Below are 16,647 nucleotides of genomic sequence, written 5' to 3' on the forward strand. Positions count from 1 at the left end.
TTTAACACAATGTCCAGTGAATTAAGTCCTGTGAGTTTTTTTTTTTCTTTTAGCCTCAGCTGGCTTGCAAAATGCAACCGTCAAGTGAGAGGCCCCTGCTGCAGAGTGTACTGAAGAGGTACATCAATCAGTGATGTAATTTTGCAGAAAAAAAAAAAAGATGTACTGCTCATCTCTTAACGCCTGTCTCATCGGAGTTTGGTGCTGCTGTATGTGTTACGCTGTACAGAAATGAGCTTTTCCATGCAGGCAGTGCGACTGTCATGTAAAGAGCCGTGCCACATATTGTTAGGAGGTCGTCCCTCTTCACTCCGGCAGTAGACATATGCCATGGTGTCGGTGCGGCTCTGGATGTGGGTGCTGCGCAGGAGGGACCGGCAATAGAGGCTAATCTTCTCCACCCTACGTAATATCAGGTTGGCTTTTCTATTGAAAAAGATAAAATCACAAAAATAAGATTTTCGGACTTCACCTGTCCACCTGGAATCCCTCTAACTCATAACAATGATCATGATGCTTCACTTCATATTGTTACATCAGATTTGAAACAAAAAAACAAAAACACAAAACAAAACACAGACAGCACTGATTCACAACATCATTTTGTTTCCCACTGTAGGCACACTGCTGCTGTATTCATTGGGTGAGCAAGCGGCTAGCAGCAAGACTTTAGCTAGCAGCAGAGAGCAGAGGTACACCATGTGAGACCGTTGGTTACTTCTTAGAGTCTCTCCAAGTTATATAGTTACATGTAAATTAGCCAGAACAACAGCAAATACGTTATCTTAACTCATTATGGCAATTTTGTTGTACTTTTAAAATCTGTATAAAGTCCACAGAACAACACTTTGGACTCATGTCTTACAAAGCACATCTCAAATCATGCACATGCTTGTCTTGTTGTTGCATGGCTAAGATTTTTACAGAGCCTCAAGAGAAGTCATTCATACAAACTAACAAGCAGCTGTGAATGAGAATATCTACAAAATTAATTGGGTTCATAATGGAAATAGATTCATCTAGCTGGCACACAAATATGCCTTATATTGTCCTAATAAGACATGTTTTGAATGAAAAAAAGGCTCCAGCCCCCCCCCCAAAAAACCCCCCAAAAAAAACAAAACAAAAAAAAACCCTGAATTGGATTAGCGGAAGAAAATGGGTGGTTGGATGACAGATTAAACTAAACACTGACTGGGCCACCTCATGCACAAGGTAAGATGGGTTACTCAACTCATCTATGTGCCAAAAAGTTAAGAAATGCATTCAAACAGAAACAGAACAAAAAAAAAAAAATCAGGATTGTGCCTTTATCTGAATCTCTCTTGTCATTCTATCATTCTGCCAGTCTGGGCCAAAAGTACGACATGCAATGGTTCTGTTTAACTGGTTCTGTTTAACAACACATCAGATGCAGCTGCCTAGAGTCAGTGAAACAAAGAATTTTGTCTCCAAGTTCAGAATCTGGAGGTGAAGTTCAAACCATGACTGAGCCATATGCCGTGTTAGGTCAGCTCAATTTACACAAGATATGTTTTTAAACACACACACAGGCACATGTGGACACACACATATGCATACACTATAAATATATATATATGGATATTAAAATGAAGAAAACCCGTACAGAGAAAAACACAATTCTATTTGTTTTGAAAAGCAGTGCCTGCTGAGCATCAACATCTGTCTTTAGTTAAGCAAGGAGTACAGACATCCTTTTCACTTATTTGCTGAAAGGGTGGTGGTGGGGGTGGCATTTTCTCATTTCCCCTAAATTCTTACGTCTGAAACAACAGAATACCAAACACATTATCAAGGCTGACTAGGAAGCACGTGGCTCAGGGCAAAAAAAAAAAAAAAAAAAAAAAAAAAAAAAAAGGACAAAAAGAAAAAATACCCATTCAATTATGAGAAATAAAACAGAAAGCAAAAAGGGAAAACAAGAACACACATTTTATGTTGCAACTACAGCAACTACTAAGTACTAAGTTACATTTATGCATTTTAAACTAAAATATTTTTAAGCACTGATTATGACACATGCAGTATTCCAGCTCAGGAAATTGCACTGCAGTATAAGATAATAGTTGTGGTCACGGTAAGGGTTAAAGAAAACATTAACCATATACTGCACAATGTACAAATACAATCATCACAGGGACTGCTGTAACAGTGGAAGTCATATGGGGGGGGGGGGATTCTCAGCTACTGGAAGAGTGCTGACTGAGTTTACATTTCACTTGGCCATGCTGTTACCTTTTAAAAGGAACCACCAATAGAGCCTTCTTGTAAATTACCACAACGAGTCTCAACCCTGCCAACTTCAGGCAGTAAATAATCCACACTCACTCATCCAAAATCCCTCCACCCCCTTACAGCTGCCCACACACAAACACACATAGACAAACACACTATCCAACTACTCCAATTCCCATTCTAAGTCCCAGTGGCTAACCTGTGCCTCCCACCCCCCTTCACCAATCAGAAAGAAGCATAATCTTCCTGCAGAAGTCCCTCAATTATTATATTATTTATGGGTTGAAGGGAGCACTTTCAGGCAGTGGGGGGTGGATAAACCAAAACATTGTGCTGTAACTTAAGACCTCATGTTGCTAATATCATTGCTAGGCCAACTGCCTTGTCAGACTTATATAAATCAGTCTTTTTGTTTTATACTTCATCTTTCAGTTTTGTTGGTTCATAAGCTTCTTTTTTCATGTCATCATACAGTCACACTGTCTGTTCTAACTATCAGTGGGGGTGACGGTTTTAAACCGAGTCAGGGGTGAGAGGATGTCGGTGTGGTATAGTGCAGACACAGATGAACTTTTTATGAGAACAAGAGGAAACTGAGCTGGAAGTTGAGTTGGGTCTTAGCTGAGTATCATATTTAGTGTTTGGCTTGGCTGTCAAACACTGTTTTTGCATCACCATGGTGATGTAAGGAGCAACTGTAACCCCAAAGTTTTTATGGTGACCTTGCCCACTTGCTTTCCAGAAGAAGCAGTTTGGAAGTCTGTGTGTGTACATGTTGTGCAATGGTACTCTGGATTTGGTATGTGTGGGGGGGCCTTACTGGGAGGCTGGAAAAATAATGATTATTTGTCAAGAAAATAAAACATCTGTTACATCTAAAATCCTTGGATAATAGTAAAAAAAAAAAAAATAAATGAGAATATATGAAACATCTTTCAAGCCTACACAGTTAAAAACTCTAGTTTCACATTCAGATCTTCTCACCTGGGGCCTAGCTCATCCTCGCTACGCCAGACAAAGTCTCCAAACTTTTCATAATGAGAATTGTAATGGTGCTGGACTCTGTATAGAAGTGGAGGAGGAATCTCCATCAGTGTATTGTAGGCCATCTGCTGCTCCTTGCCACTGGTGTAGCCATTATACAAGTTGTACACCTTGTCTGCAATTTCTGTCAGGAGGAAGAAATGGATAAAAAAAAAAAAGGGGGGGGGGGAGTAAATAAGAATATAAAATTATGTGAAAACTCTACTGCAATTTGGGGGACATGCAAGAGTATATGCATAAAAATATACAGAATTTTAGACTCTATGGAGCAGATTTATTAGTGCTCAGCATTAGAAAAAAACTACTTTCAATTTTGTGACAGATGTGTCATCTACCTTACTTTACATTCATTTGTAGGAATTTCCCATTCAGACCCAAAATTTGGAGAATAAAGTTTTGTGTTACATAGTTTTGAGGTTTATAAAGTGGAGTAAAACAGTCCTTCTCTGGATAAATCCTGAGCTCCACCTGAGCACATTTACCTTGATCTCCAAAACCCCTTTCAGTCCCCAGCATTTTCTAATATAAGAGTTTGCTCTTATCTCAATACATATTGATTGCCTCTCTTTAGCCTGAATTATTTTGGTTAGTACAGTAGATTACTTGCTTCCTTGTTGGATCTACTTATTTGTGCTGCTCTTAGGAGACTGTGTTAGTCATTATAGAAATGAACATACAGCATAGTGTTCATGAATGTGAGTGTTTTTGGTAGCAGCCACCCACCCAAAGAACTTTGTTGTTGCATTTTTTTGTGATTACAGCCTCATGCTAATTTGTCCCACTGAGTCTGTCCAGAAATCTGGCCCTACCTTCCAAGACACTCTACTTCCCATATTTTGGATTCTTGAATTATTTTGTTTGACAAACTCTGCCTGGTCTGATTAGTAAACTAAACTGACCTTACAAATTGGTGGAGTGCACCTTTACATCATGCTATCCATAATAAGCAATCATGATTTGCACATCACATAGGCAAGACCAAAGTATGCAGAAAGGTAAATAAGTATTTGCATAGGTAAAGGAAGATTATGTGAAAGAGGTGCAAGACAGAAATATAAGCATAAATAAAGCTGAAAACATGAAAGCACAGTCAGAAAAAGTGATGGGTGAGAGTACCTTCAGCTCGTGTGTCATCCACCACTGGACAAGATGTCCGTACTGACACAAAGCTTGATTCGGAGTAACTACCTCGGCTATCCACTGCATAGAGAGTAAACCTGAAAATGACCAAAAAAAAGTAACACAAGTAACTTTATTATTATTTCTTTATCATTTGTAAGTAAGTCTTCATCCATTTCAATATATCGAAGTCCTGTCACCAAAGAAAATAAAATATAATTTTCAATGTTGATTTAAGAGAGAAAATCATGCACACAAGGCAAAATTTCTCTTTACAAAAAAATTGAAATTTCTTGTCAGCTACACTCTCCTGATATGCCCATTACTTAAGAAAGCATTCACTTAATTACATAGTTATGGGTAAGTGTGTCCAAACTTTTGACTGATACTGAAAATTGACAGAAAAACAATTAATGAAAGGAAGTAAAACTCACAGCAATAAAACAAAGTGTGTAATTACAGAATAAAACAGGAAATGTACCCTTTCTTCTAAAGAGGCATCTGGATCATACCCCACCCAGCTGACCAGATATCAACAGCCCCCTCTTTCTTCCGCACCAGAAGGTGCTTGACTGTATATACTGACTCCCACTTAATGGGGACTGGAGCATGTCTAGAGGAGGGAACCAGTAGACTGAACTTTACAGGCTCAGTTCTGGACATGTGAAATGTAGGGTGAATCCTTATGGTCTGGGGCAGGGGTCGGCACCCCGCGGCTCTGGAGCCGCATGTGGCTCTTTCAGGCTTAAGCTGCGGCTCTGTGCGGCTTGCGGAAGTAAATTATAAGTATCCAATTGAAGTGCATTTTATTTTTGCCAGTTCATTTTTTGTTGTCGTTCTAAATTGGAACATTATTGTGATCTTGAAATATTAAAATAAAATCATTTTATTTATTTATTTATTTATTTTTGTTTCTCAATATACGCGTCACTCGTGGTAGCCGCTACTGCTAGTATTTGCGGCTCTCTGTGTTTTCTTTTCCGTGGAAACCGGGTTCAAATGGCTCTTTCCGTATTAAAGGTTGCCGACCCCTGGTCTGGGGGAAGATTAGTCAGACAGCAACAGGGCTGCCCCCCTTGGTCAGCCCTGTTGATATCCAGACTTCTGGGTCTGTCCAATAGGAGGCACTGGCATATAGTGTCAGTGGCCTGCCTCTAATATCCTTCTGACAACTGGCTCTGGGCTGCCCAACCCTTCCTCCAGGCAAGGTAGCACCTGCAAATGAGGGCTTGAACTAAAGGAACAAACAACTCCTTCAGTTCTGGGAAGAGCAAAGGCTTATAACTGTAAACATACTGTAAAGGTGAGAGACCTGCGAGAAACCTCTTTGGCGGAGAGTAGGTTAGGTAAGGCTATGAAATCACTGACAGAGAAAATAACTGTGTTACCTTTTGAGATTGGAAGACCAACAAAAAAGTCAGGAGAAATGTGGAACCATGTCCACAAAGGGGTAGGAAGGGCATAGAACAGATCCACAGGATGATGACTACAAGGTTTACTCTGTAAGCAGATTGAACAGATAGCAGTAAACTCTCTCACATCCTCTTTGTCTCTTACATCCCAGTTTTGAGTCTTGATGTCTGTCACCACTGAATAACTTGGGAATGAAGTGGCAGAGAAACAAAGAGCTGCTCAAAGTAGTAGCTTACTGGAACTTGGGCAGCTTCCTGGAACTTCCGGTGCCTACCTCATCTAACTTTTAACCTCTTGGGTAACCATTCTGAACACACAGGTGGCTGTGGTGGCACTATAAACAGAAAGGTCAAACTACGAGGACCAGGTTGCTAGGAAAGGATACAAAGTTATGGTACAGATGTACCTTAGGTACTTATGATCTCTCCAAACCAAAAACGGCTGCTCAGTTCCCTCCAGCTAATGCACCAGTTCCCAATAGCTGATTTCTGCTGGAGAATGTTTCCTGGAAAAGAAAGGGCATGAGTGAACCTTGTTGCCACTGCTGAGTTCTGACATCACTGCCCATGACTTGTCTTCTTCTCCACAAAGGAAAGACAACCCCAGAAGAGTGGAAGAGGGCTGGATGATACAAGCTGGAATTAACTGACTATTTTTGTGCATTTCCTCTCCTTCAGGCACTAAGCAGAAATAGAGGCATCCTTTAGGAATGATGATCCCAGGCAGGAGGTTGAATACACCATCACAGGGATGATGTGATGGCATGAAAACCTGCTTGAGCTCTAGGTAGAGAGGGGGATCACTGGAGAGATCTGGAAGCTGAAAAAAAAGGTTCAAAAGACTTGGCAATGGCAGAATATAAGCACCAGCTAGGCAGTTAGAATGAAAGAAGTTGCTCTATCCCAGAATGATCCAGGTAGACAAATCCATGTGAGGACTGGATTGGTCTACTTTTTACAGGGAAGTATCTGAGTCCAATCTGAGATGTGTGGATCAGGTTGGATGAGAAGCTGACAGCTGGAGTCCCATGAATTTGGTTTGGTAAGTGACACGTATAGTAGCTTGCCACCCATAGTGTGAACCACCAGGAGATATCAGCTCTGTCTCTCAAGAACATGAGCTGCTTGACCAAACTGCTGATGGTGACATCAGACTGATAACCACCTTATCGTTGTGTGTTCCTGTGATCCCAAGGGTTATATTGTCAGGGGCTGGCTGCATCAATTGCTGCCAGCTTGGGCATTCCCTGGCTCGATTAAAAGACCACAGAGGAATCAAGGGACCAGTTTACCCTTCCCAGGACAGGGTTACTGGATCCCTGCCCTGGAGCCAGGAGGCACTGTAAAGGCTGATCCTCGGCTGCTGAGGCTGATTACTAGGACATGGAATGTAATTTTTCTGGTTGAGAACAAACCAAAGTCTTTGGACAGACAAGACCAAAGTGAATATGTTTGGCCATAATGCACAGCACCATATTTTGAGCTCCATGAGCTGGTGTGTGAGGTTGAGAGATACCAGCCAAATATAGTTGGGCTCACCTCAACACATGGCTTGGAATATGGAACCAGTCTCCCGGAGAGGGGCTATACCCTGTTCCAGTCTGGAGTTGTCCTCGGTTGGCAGGAGTGGGCATTCTTGTATCCCCCTGGCTCGTCACCTATACATTGGGGTATCTCCCAGTGGACAAGAGGGTTGCGTCCTTGCACTTTCGAGTTGGGGAAAGGGTCCTGACTGTTGTTTGCAGTTATGCACCAAACAAACCAAAGTCTTTTGGTTTGTTCAGATGCAACTCTGCAAACCTAAGCTGTGCTGCCATGTTCTTTTAGAGAGAAGATGCTTTCTCTTGACAACCCTTCCAAACAAGCCAAACTTCTTCAGTCTTTTTCTAGTTGTACTATCATGAACTTTAACATTTAACATACTAACTGAGGCCTGTAAATTATACAATGTAGCTCTTGGTTTTTTTGCAATTTCTGTGAGCATTGTACGGTCTGACCTTGTGGTGAATCTGCTGTGATGACCGCTCACTGGAAGACTGTGGCTTTGTGTTAGCACACACCTGAATGCTCTAGACCAGCAAATGGCCCAAACTTCTTCTTTTATACAGGTAGTCATATTTGCTAATCAGTTAAGTACTCGGCACCTGGCTGGTATTTATCATCTTAATTTTTCTGGAAAGAGTAAGGGTGTGCTTATGCTAAAAGTTCTCTAAAAACTTTATTTTTCATATGACTGTTTTGTGTGAATGTACTGTATGATTGTACTGGGTGATTGTTTGCTGATTGGTCACAATTGTCAGGAAACAGAAACAATAAAATAAGGTGTGTAACTTCTAATTAATTTCGTCAAGTAGAGTTAGTCCTTTGCACTCCACAGAGACCAAATAGTTGCACGTAACCAAAGCCTGCTTAAAATACCAGAAATCTTGACCCTTGCTTACAGATTCTTCAAATTTATATGCAGATCTGTTTATAAATATTAGACTGAGGCAAGCTAACCCTTCTTCACTGTTTCTAGTCTGCTGTAATGCAGAAGATTCTGTAAGTTGTGAGTTTTGTGGCAATGACACTGTGCAGGACATATTTTAGTATCAAGAACAATTCTAGCACTGCACACCCCAAATTCAATCAGAACAAAAGTCTAATTAGAATAATAGTTAAAAAAAAAAAAAGAAGAAGAAAAGAAAAAAAGAAGTGTGGCTGAGCAGGGTAAATGGTGTTGGTGTTTGCTGTCATCACCTACAGTATTACTAACAAAGCTGTCCTCTATTAGACTGCATAAATAATATCCAGTTGTGTCAGATTGTTCTTCAAAGAAAGGAATCTAAAGCAATCAAAATAATCATTCTTTTAAGCACTGTTTTCACTGGGCAGGTTTTAAAAAAGTGAATTAAGTACTGAGAAATATTTGCAAAGAGTTATAGAATAAGCTTTCAGAAGTTTGTTCACAGTTACCACTGTAAAGACAACAGAATGATAAAAAAAAAAAAAAAAAAAAAAGAAAACCACAAAACAAAAACAAAATGAGCAACTGAAATGGAATTCCAGTGCTAATTGTTTTGACACACATGAAATAAATAAATAAATTAGGATATTACTGATTTAATAAAAGTTGCATTTTTCTCTAAGCCCATTTGGTTTTGTTTCATGTGCTGTGTTTTGAGATCAGTTCCACTGCTGTCAATGATTGTTTTGTTTGTAACATGACCTGTTTGGACATTGCTCACATAGTTCGTCTGGTCTTGTTATTCAGCAGGGTGGATGTGGTATTCCCCAAGAACCTCACTAAAGATGCACAGACCTCACTGGCTCCTCTGCCCAGCAAAACAATGCCAGCATGTAACACTCACATAGTTTAAATTATGTGGCCACACAACATGCAGATGGATATCACAATGTGGAGGAGGGGAGCAGGAGGATGACAAAATAAAAGACAATTTGATAAGTTTTGTTGGGATCTGAGATCTGATGTTACAAGATTATTCTTCTTATTTTTGATTGTTTAAATGGTTGGATCAATGATAAGGTTTCCCCTTGCAAACCTACACAGCAATTACGAGACTTTTATGTACATTAAAAAAACCATTTAAGCCAAAAGATTAAACCTCTCGGAGGATCAACTGTGGAGAAAGACAGCATGTGCAAGGGATTACAGACAGATTTACAGAACATGTTTAAAAACATTTTACATTATTTTACGATCATCTCTCACAATAACAATAGACCACGGTATTTAGTTTTGTAATGCATCTAATTTTTTTGCACAGCAATACTAGCAGTAAAAATCACCTTAACAGGATAGAGTATAGTGTCTGAACCCTGAAATGGCACTCGGTGATAATAAAGGTCACATGGGAAAACAAAGGACCTGACCACAGTCTGGTCTGAGACAAGAATGTCAAATGATCAAGTAAGAGAATTGGCAAGACATACAAAACCACCACAACTATCTCCCCCATACCTCCAAGAGGCACTTTCCTTTGTCTCTTTGCTTTTCTCTCCACATTGCTTGCATATAGCACAGCCCTCTTTATCCCCTATCTCTAATTCAGTGTCTCTCACATCTATTCCAAGCCTGTCTGGCTGCACATGGCTTCTTTGGAAGGGGCTTGGTTTTGTCCACGTGCCATAGTTTTGAAAGCTCAGCAAACAATGAAGTGCACAAATGGCAGATTAATGCTTGTGTAAATTAACAATGTTACCATTAAAGTAACTATTGTCCTCTAATTTAATGAGACAGTGGAGAGATGGATGAACAAGAGATGACAAGACAGAAAGCTCAGACAGCACAAGGGAGAACGAGTGAGAGAATGTGATAGTGAGAGAGGATCAATTAGGGCAGTATTTTTGGCATGCTGAAAGGAGCCAGGGCAGTAGGGAAAGCCTTTTCCATTACATCAACATTTGGACACACATCAGATGACCCTGTCCACAAATCAATCAAAGCCACAGAATTGTTTCTTATTGCCTGAAGAATTTGTGTCAGCTTATATTATCTCATTACTTTGAAATCCTCCAGTCTGAGTGGCATTAGACTGTTGTACCAGCCCTAAATAAAACTGCCTTGCCTTTTAATGTAAATTAGAAAAATTAGCTCAGCTCTGAATGAGCTCATTTGCAGATCACAAAGACTCCACAGTCCAAAGTAATAATGACAACACCCCATTAAAAGTCATTCACTTTTAAATACTGGATATTTCTGGAAACTGGAACATCAGGAATACAGTGAATGATATCTCACACACTCAAAGTGATCATTTTGTTGGGTGAGCTAGTTTCTACCAGCCACATATTTTAAATCTGAAATGCATCATCCCTTTCAACACAAAAAGCAATTTTGTGCAGTCAGTGCATGGTTTGACATACTTGCTAAGGCTAGCACTATCCTGTCGAGTCATGCTATACTGCGGCAGATGAGTCACATTCACTCATTCAAGTGGGACATCTCACAAATCGAGATTATCTTTGATTAATCAATATATATATATATATATATATATATATATATATATATATATATTGAAATATACAATAATTTCCTGCTTCTAAATTCAGATAAAACTGAAGTTATTGTACTCGGCCCTACAAATCTTAGAAACATGGTGTCAAACTAGATATTTACTCTGCTTTTCCATTACATCAACATTTGGACACACATCAGATGACCCTGTCCACAAATCAATCAAAGCCACAGAATTGTTTCTTATTGCCTGCTTTTTTTTGCATTTGAGCAAAACTTCCTGTTTCAGTGTTATGCTGAAAACCTAATTCATGCATTTATTACTTCTAGACTGGACTATTGTAATTCATTATCAGGGTGTCCTAAAAGCTCCCTGGAAAGTTTTCAGCTGATCCAAACGCTGCAGCGAGAGTACTGACAGGGACTAGAAAGAGAGAGCATATTTCTCTCATACTGGCTTCTAGAATAGAATTTAAAATCCTTCTTACATACAAGGCCTTGTATAATCAGGCCCCACCTTGTCTCAAAGACCTCATATGCCTCCAATAGAGCACTTCGCTCTCAAACTGCTGGCTTACTTGTGGTTCCTAGTGTACTTATTTATTTATGCTGCAATAGGCCTAGGCTGTTCTTCAACCAGTCACAGCAGATGACTTCCCCTCCCTGAGCCTGGATCTGTTGGAGGTTTCTTCCTGTTAAAAGGGAGTTTTTCCTTCCCACTGTCATCAAGTGGTTGCTCATAGGGGGCCGTTTTGACTGTTGCACTTTAACCACTTGCCTTTTGGCATGACATCTGCCCCAGAACATTTCCAGAACAGAATGGTGACTGAGTTAACTGCTGGCCTAGAAGATCTTGTCTGCCATGTGGATAATATCTTCATCTTGGGGGCTAAAACCCCAAACAAACAACTGAAAATAGCTGATGCTTCATCCTATGGGCTCGGGGTGGTGAAGCTACAAAAAGATGGGGAGATTTGTTCATCAGTTGCTTACTCTTTCAGGTTGTTGACAGACCTGCGATATACTCAACTGGAAAAAGAGGCACTTACACTAACTTTGAACTGTGAGAAGTGTAGTGATTCTATCCTTGGACTTTTAAATCTAGAGACAGACCAAAAACCTCTTGTTATTCTCCTAGGTCTGCAGGGTTTGGACTTACTACCACCACGGATGCAATAATTTAAGATGCGTTTAATGAGATACTCCTACACAATTACACACACACACACACACACACACACACACACACCTGGAAAAACTTCACAACGGCTGGCACTCCTTTTCACTCCCTGCTCAAAGGTGGTGTTACAAGCTAACAGCAGTCTAATGGAAGATAATAATATCTATGTCGCGTTTGTGATAGTTAATTTCCTAACAAGTGATAGATACCCATCTGAACTCAGTTAACAGCTGTGTGTGGGCACTGTTCATGAAGTTCTATGTGGAGGGTTGGCCAGACAGGAAACAGTTACTGGGACCGGTAAAACACTACTGGATTAAGAAGGAGGTTCTAGGTGTGCATGATATCCTTCTCCTACGGCCTTCTCCACATTCTCTGGTAGAATGTGACGAATGTGCTAGTCAGACAGTGTGGTAGTGTGGACTAAACAGTCAGATAGGTGAGCTAGTCTTCAAATGCATTGTATGCCCCCAAAAAGGGCAAATGTAAAATAACCTCTGAAACCAAAAAAATTTCCAGACAGGTCCTAACAAAAAATCGGTGCAGATCTGTTCACCCTAAGGGACAGCACCTATTTGCTAATAGTCAATTATTTCTCTAGATTCACAGAAATAGCTCAGATCTGACCATTAAGATCCAGAGATGTAATCTTTCATCCCCAAGACACTTACAAGTGACAATGAACCACAGTTCTCTGGACATGAAATGAAAGAGTTTGTGGTTGACTATGGCTTTGGGCATGTAACAAGCAGCTAAATACAGCTAAATACAGTCAAAGTAACAATGAGGCAGTGTGTACTGTTCAAACTGTTAAAATCTGCTTAAAAAGTCCAGAGACCCTCATCGAGCCCACACGTCTGAGTAATGGCTAAAGCCCTGCCCAGCTAGTCATGTGCCATCGCCTGAACACTGCATTGCCTTCCTTCCAGAGAGGATGAAGCCAGCTCTCCCAAGCCTGCAATTACTCTAGCACAAGGAGATGGTGAAAAGATAGATGGACGCCAAGTGTTTCAATAGGAGGCACAGAGCAAGGGACCTTGCAAAGTTATCACTAGGAGACCATATTTGGATCTCAGATGTAAAAGTGTAAGGCATAGTGACATCCATACACAACAGTGCACCATCCTACAATGGACACTGAGGAGAAATCATCACCATTTTGTGCCAATGTCAGCACCAGAGTCACAGGGTGAGAATTAACAGGAGCACCCACCAGAATTGGACTCCTCTGTGGAGTCAGGGTCTGAGCAAAACCCTCAAGCACACCTCGTGTCATGGGAACATGGCCACACAGAGAAATAATAAAGCTGCAGAGACTTAACCTGTGATACTAACTAAAGGTAAGGTGATTTTTTTAGTGGAAGAAAGGAGTTAAAAATGTGGATTTGGAATCTTCTATGTGTTATTTTATTTGAGTCATAGCTAAAATTCACTTCAACTTTAATGTATGGGGGATGTGGTGTAATATAATCAGTTTGACATTTAACCTTTCTGAATGATGTCATGGGGGCGGTCTCAATGTAGTTCCGGAGACACGCTCTCCAGTGAGCTGAAGTGTACCCCTGAGTCTTAAATATAAGCTGTACTGCTCATCTTGTTCCACTAAAAGATATAACTATGAACTCAAAGTAGTGTTTACTGTCTGTGAAAGAACCCAACACAGTGCAAAACACTTTCTCTATTGATACATTCAGAGACAAACTACGGCTCCACTTTAACCTGTGTTATTTCTTGAGACGGCAAGCAGTTGAGCTGTTTTTAAATGTGCTGTTTAATGGCGATCAGCGGTTATGTCTGGGCAGGTGCCGCTGGCACTCCATCAGAGAAGAAACAAGATAAAAGAAAAGCTGAAATATAGTGGTTGATTCAGGAATTCAGGCTGGCAAGAGAATGGACAGGATGACAGAGGAATTTAGAAAATGTGCCTAACAGGTTAGGTGTCTGGAGACGCTGCCTTAAATAGTCTGGAGCAATTAGAAGCAGCTGAGCAGGAAGCTGGAAGATGCAAGGCAGCTGGGAAGAAGAGAAGATTCTGGATTTGTCAAGTGACTCAGAGAGTAATAGCATGGATATTGCAACAAGTTGTTCACTAAAAAACAGAAGGAGCAAAGGATGCATTTAGTGAATGTTTCTTCATTTGTTTTTTTATATTCATCTTTTACTGTCTATTCTCAAGCTCCCTAGCTCCCATTAAATTTTATGCCACTCTACAGCAATTACAGGAGATAACATTTTGATTAACCCACTTACTTACATAAACAAACACAACACCAAAATAAAAGAAGCCCAACATGTAAATTTACACATTATGCAGAAAGATGTTCTCTAGGGAAACAAAGTCTGGCTTAGCACATGCAGTTTTTACTATCTGACTTTTTGGTATCAGTGGGTTATCACATAAATAATGTTATTACATTGGTTGTTTTCTGAAATGTAATTTTTCTGGAATGTGGCTCCAACTTTTCATAGAGCATTTTGCATTAGGGCCATAGCAGCCTTGGTAACGATCAAGCCAATACTATTAGAGGTCTTATCAGGCCCTGATTAAGACAAGTGGAGTTGGCTGCAAAAAAGTGTCCTCAGACGTAATTCAGACGTAAGTTGTGCTCTTATCACAGAAAAACAACACTGCCGAGAATGTCTAAACAAAGATAGCAGTGTTACAAAGTAAACTGGGCCCTTAATACTAGTGTTTGTTAGTGGAAGCAGGAGTTCCACAGACAAACATTATTGTTGTCCTCACAGATTCTTACTTAATTGTATTTTTTTTTATCAGCATTCCAAAAATGTTGTCAGTGAATTATTTTATCATCTGGGGAATGGCACTTTATTATTTATTTTTTTAAGTTTTACCTCATATGTAGGTTTACAGGCCAAATTACATATAAACTAAATGGCCACTATATTAGGTACATACCTTGTTAGCAATAGGTTGGACTCCCTTTTGCCTTCAAAACTGCCCTCATTTTTCAGGGCATAAATCCAACAAGGTGATGGAAATATTCCTTGGAGATTTTCATCCATACTGACACGATAGCATCACACAGTTGCTGCAGCTTTGGTGGCTCCACATCCATGATGTGAATACCCCATTCCACTACATCCCAAAGGTGTTCTATTTTATTGAGGTCTGGTGACTGTGGACCATTTGAGTACAGAGAACTCATTGTCATGTTCAAGTAAGCAGTTTGAGATGATCTGGTTCAAGTAACCAGTTTGTGACCAGTTTGTGACATGGCACGCTATCCTGCTGGAAGCAACTATCAGAAGATGGGTATGCTGTAGTTTTAAAGGGATGGAGAAAATCAGCAACACTAGTCAGGTAGGCTGTGGCATTTAAATGATTCTCAGTTGGTACCAAAATGACTGAAGTGTGTCAAAAAATATCTCCCAAACTATTATACCACCATCACCAGACTGAAACGATGATACAAGCTAAGATGAATCCATGCTTTCATGCTGTCCACACCAAATTCTGACCCTACCATTCAAATATGACAATGGAAATTGAGACTCATCAAATCAGGCAATATTTTTCCAATCTTCTATTCAATTATAGTAAGCCTGTGCAAATTGTAACTTCCGTTGTCTGTTCTTAGCTGAGAGGAGTGGCACCAGTGTGGTCTTCTGCTGCTGTAACCCATCTGTTTCAAGGATCGGCCATGCTATGTTCAAAATAAATCACCTTTCCTCACCATTTTGATGCTTGGCTTGAACTTCAGCATCTCACATTGCCACAGTTACTTTTGCAATTGCATGGTTTGTTCAAGTTACAGCCTTTATGACTGTAAACATACACCAGTTGTGGTACATTTGCTCTTTGAAGTTAAAAATACTGTTTCTTAATAAGAATCCTTCTGTATTCCCTAAAACACTAAAGCACACTACAGAATGTAAGTTTCTACAGTGTTGACACTAAGTATGCATCCCTGGTTAAGTCAGCCCAGCTGTTAAATGGGAGAAGGTAACAAAAATTTACCCACTTAAACAAAATATCATATGCAGTAGGAGGTGTTCCCTACCGTGGAGGAAGTGGAATTGTTGGTATGTGCCTATCGTTGTTTTGGTAAACTGCAAACACGACCACAATATAGTATTTCGGTAATCTTGGTTATAAAGGTTAAGGTAATGGAAAATACTCAACATCATAAAAATGAGATAAATTGTAATTTGAAACCCACAACAGTGCCACAGAAATGTATGATATACACATTTAAGTGATTATGCTCTCTTGGTGACATAGTGAAATCTCTGATGATGTTTTCATTTTAATAATTACAAATTATAGAAATTTTCCAAGTCAATGTTAGCTTAGCTTCCAGGAAAATATGAAATCCTGTGAAAAACTATGCACACTCCATGATTTAATAGATTGCCAAAACACCTTTAGCAGCAATAACTTGAACCAATTGTTTTCTATGCATCCTTTCTCCTTTCTCCTTTAAGTGCATGTACAGAAGAAAAGACACTCTTGCAAGGGTACTAATGTTCACATTTTGGACCGAAGAAACAGATGATTTGAGAAAGGAGTAAAGGAGGTAAGCTATGCTAACTGTGAACAACCATCACTGAAGAGAAGAGGTGGCCTACTAAGGTGCCATTTACACGAGACCGTTTTCATTTTGAAACTGCGTCGTTTTGATGCGTTTTGGCCTTGTGTTTACACGACAGCGGAG

General features: G+C 40.0%; 1 protein-coding gene across 1 annotated transcript in view; it reads right to left on the reverse strand.

Moving 5' to 3' along the window:
* Positions 1–16,647, reverse strand: part of astn2 (astrotactin 2) — a 244,812-nt gene continuing 228,165 nt past the window's right edge. Inside the window, exons 20-22 of the mRNA XM_030742268.1 lie at positions 4,417–4,517; positions 3,241–3,424; positions 1–426 (exon numbers count right to left, since the gene is read on the reverse strand). Coding sequence (XP_030598128.1) covers positions 189–426; positions 3,241–3,424; positions 4,417–4,517 — 523 coding nt within the window. The 3' untranslated portion in view covers positions 1–188. The remainder of the gene's footprint in view (positions 427–3,240; positions 3,425–4,416; positions 4,518–16,647) is intronic.

Source organism: Archocentrus centrarchus, chromosome 12 (genome assembly GCF_007364275.1).
Source record: "Archocentrus centrarchus isolate MPI-CPG fArcCen1 chromosome 12, fArcCen1, whole genome shotgun sequence".
Lineage (NCBI taxonomy): Eukaryota > Metazoa > Chordata > Actinopteri > Cichliformes > Cichlidae > Archocentrus > Archocentrus centrarchus.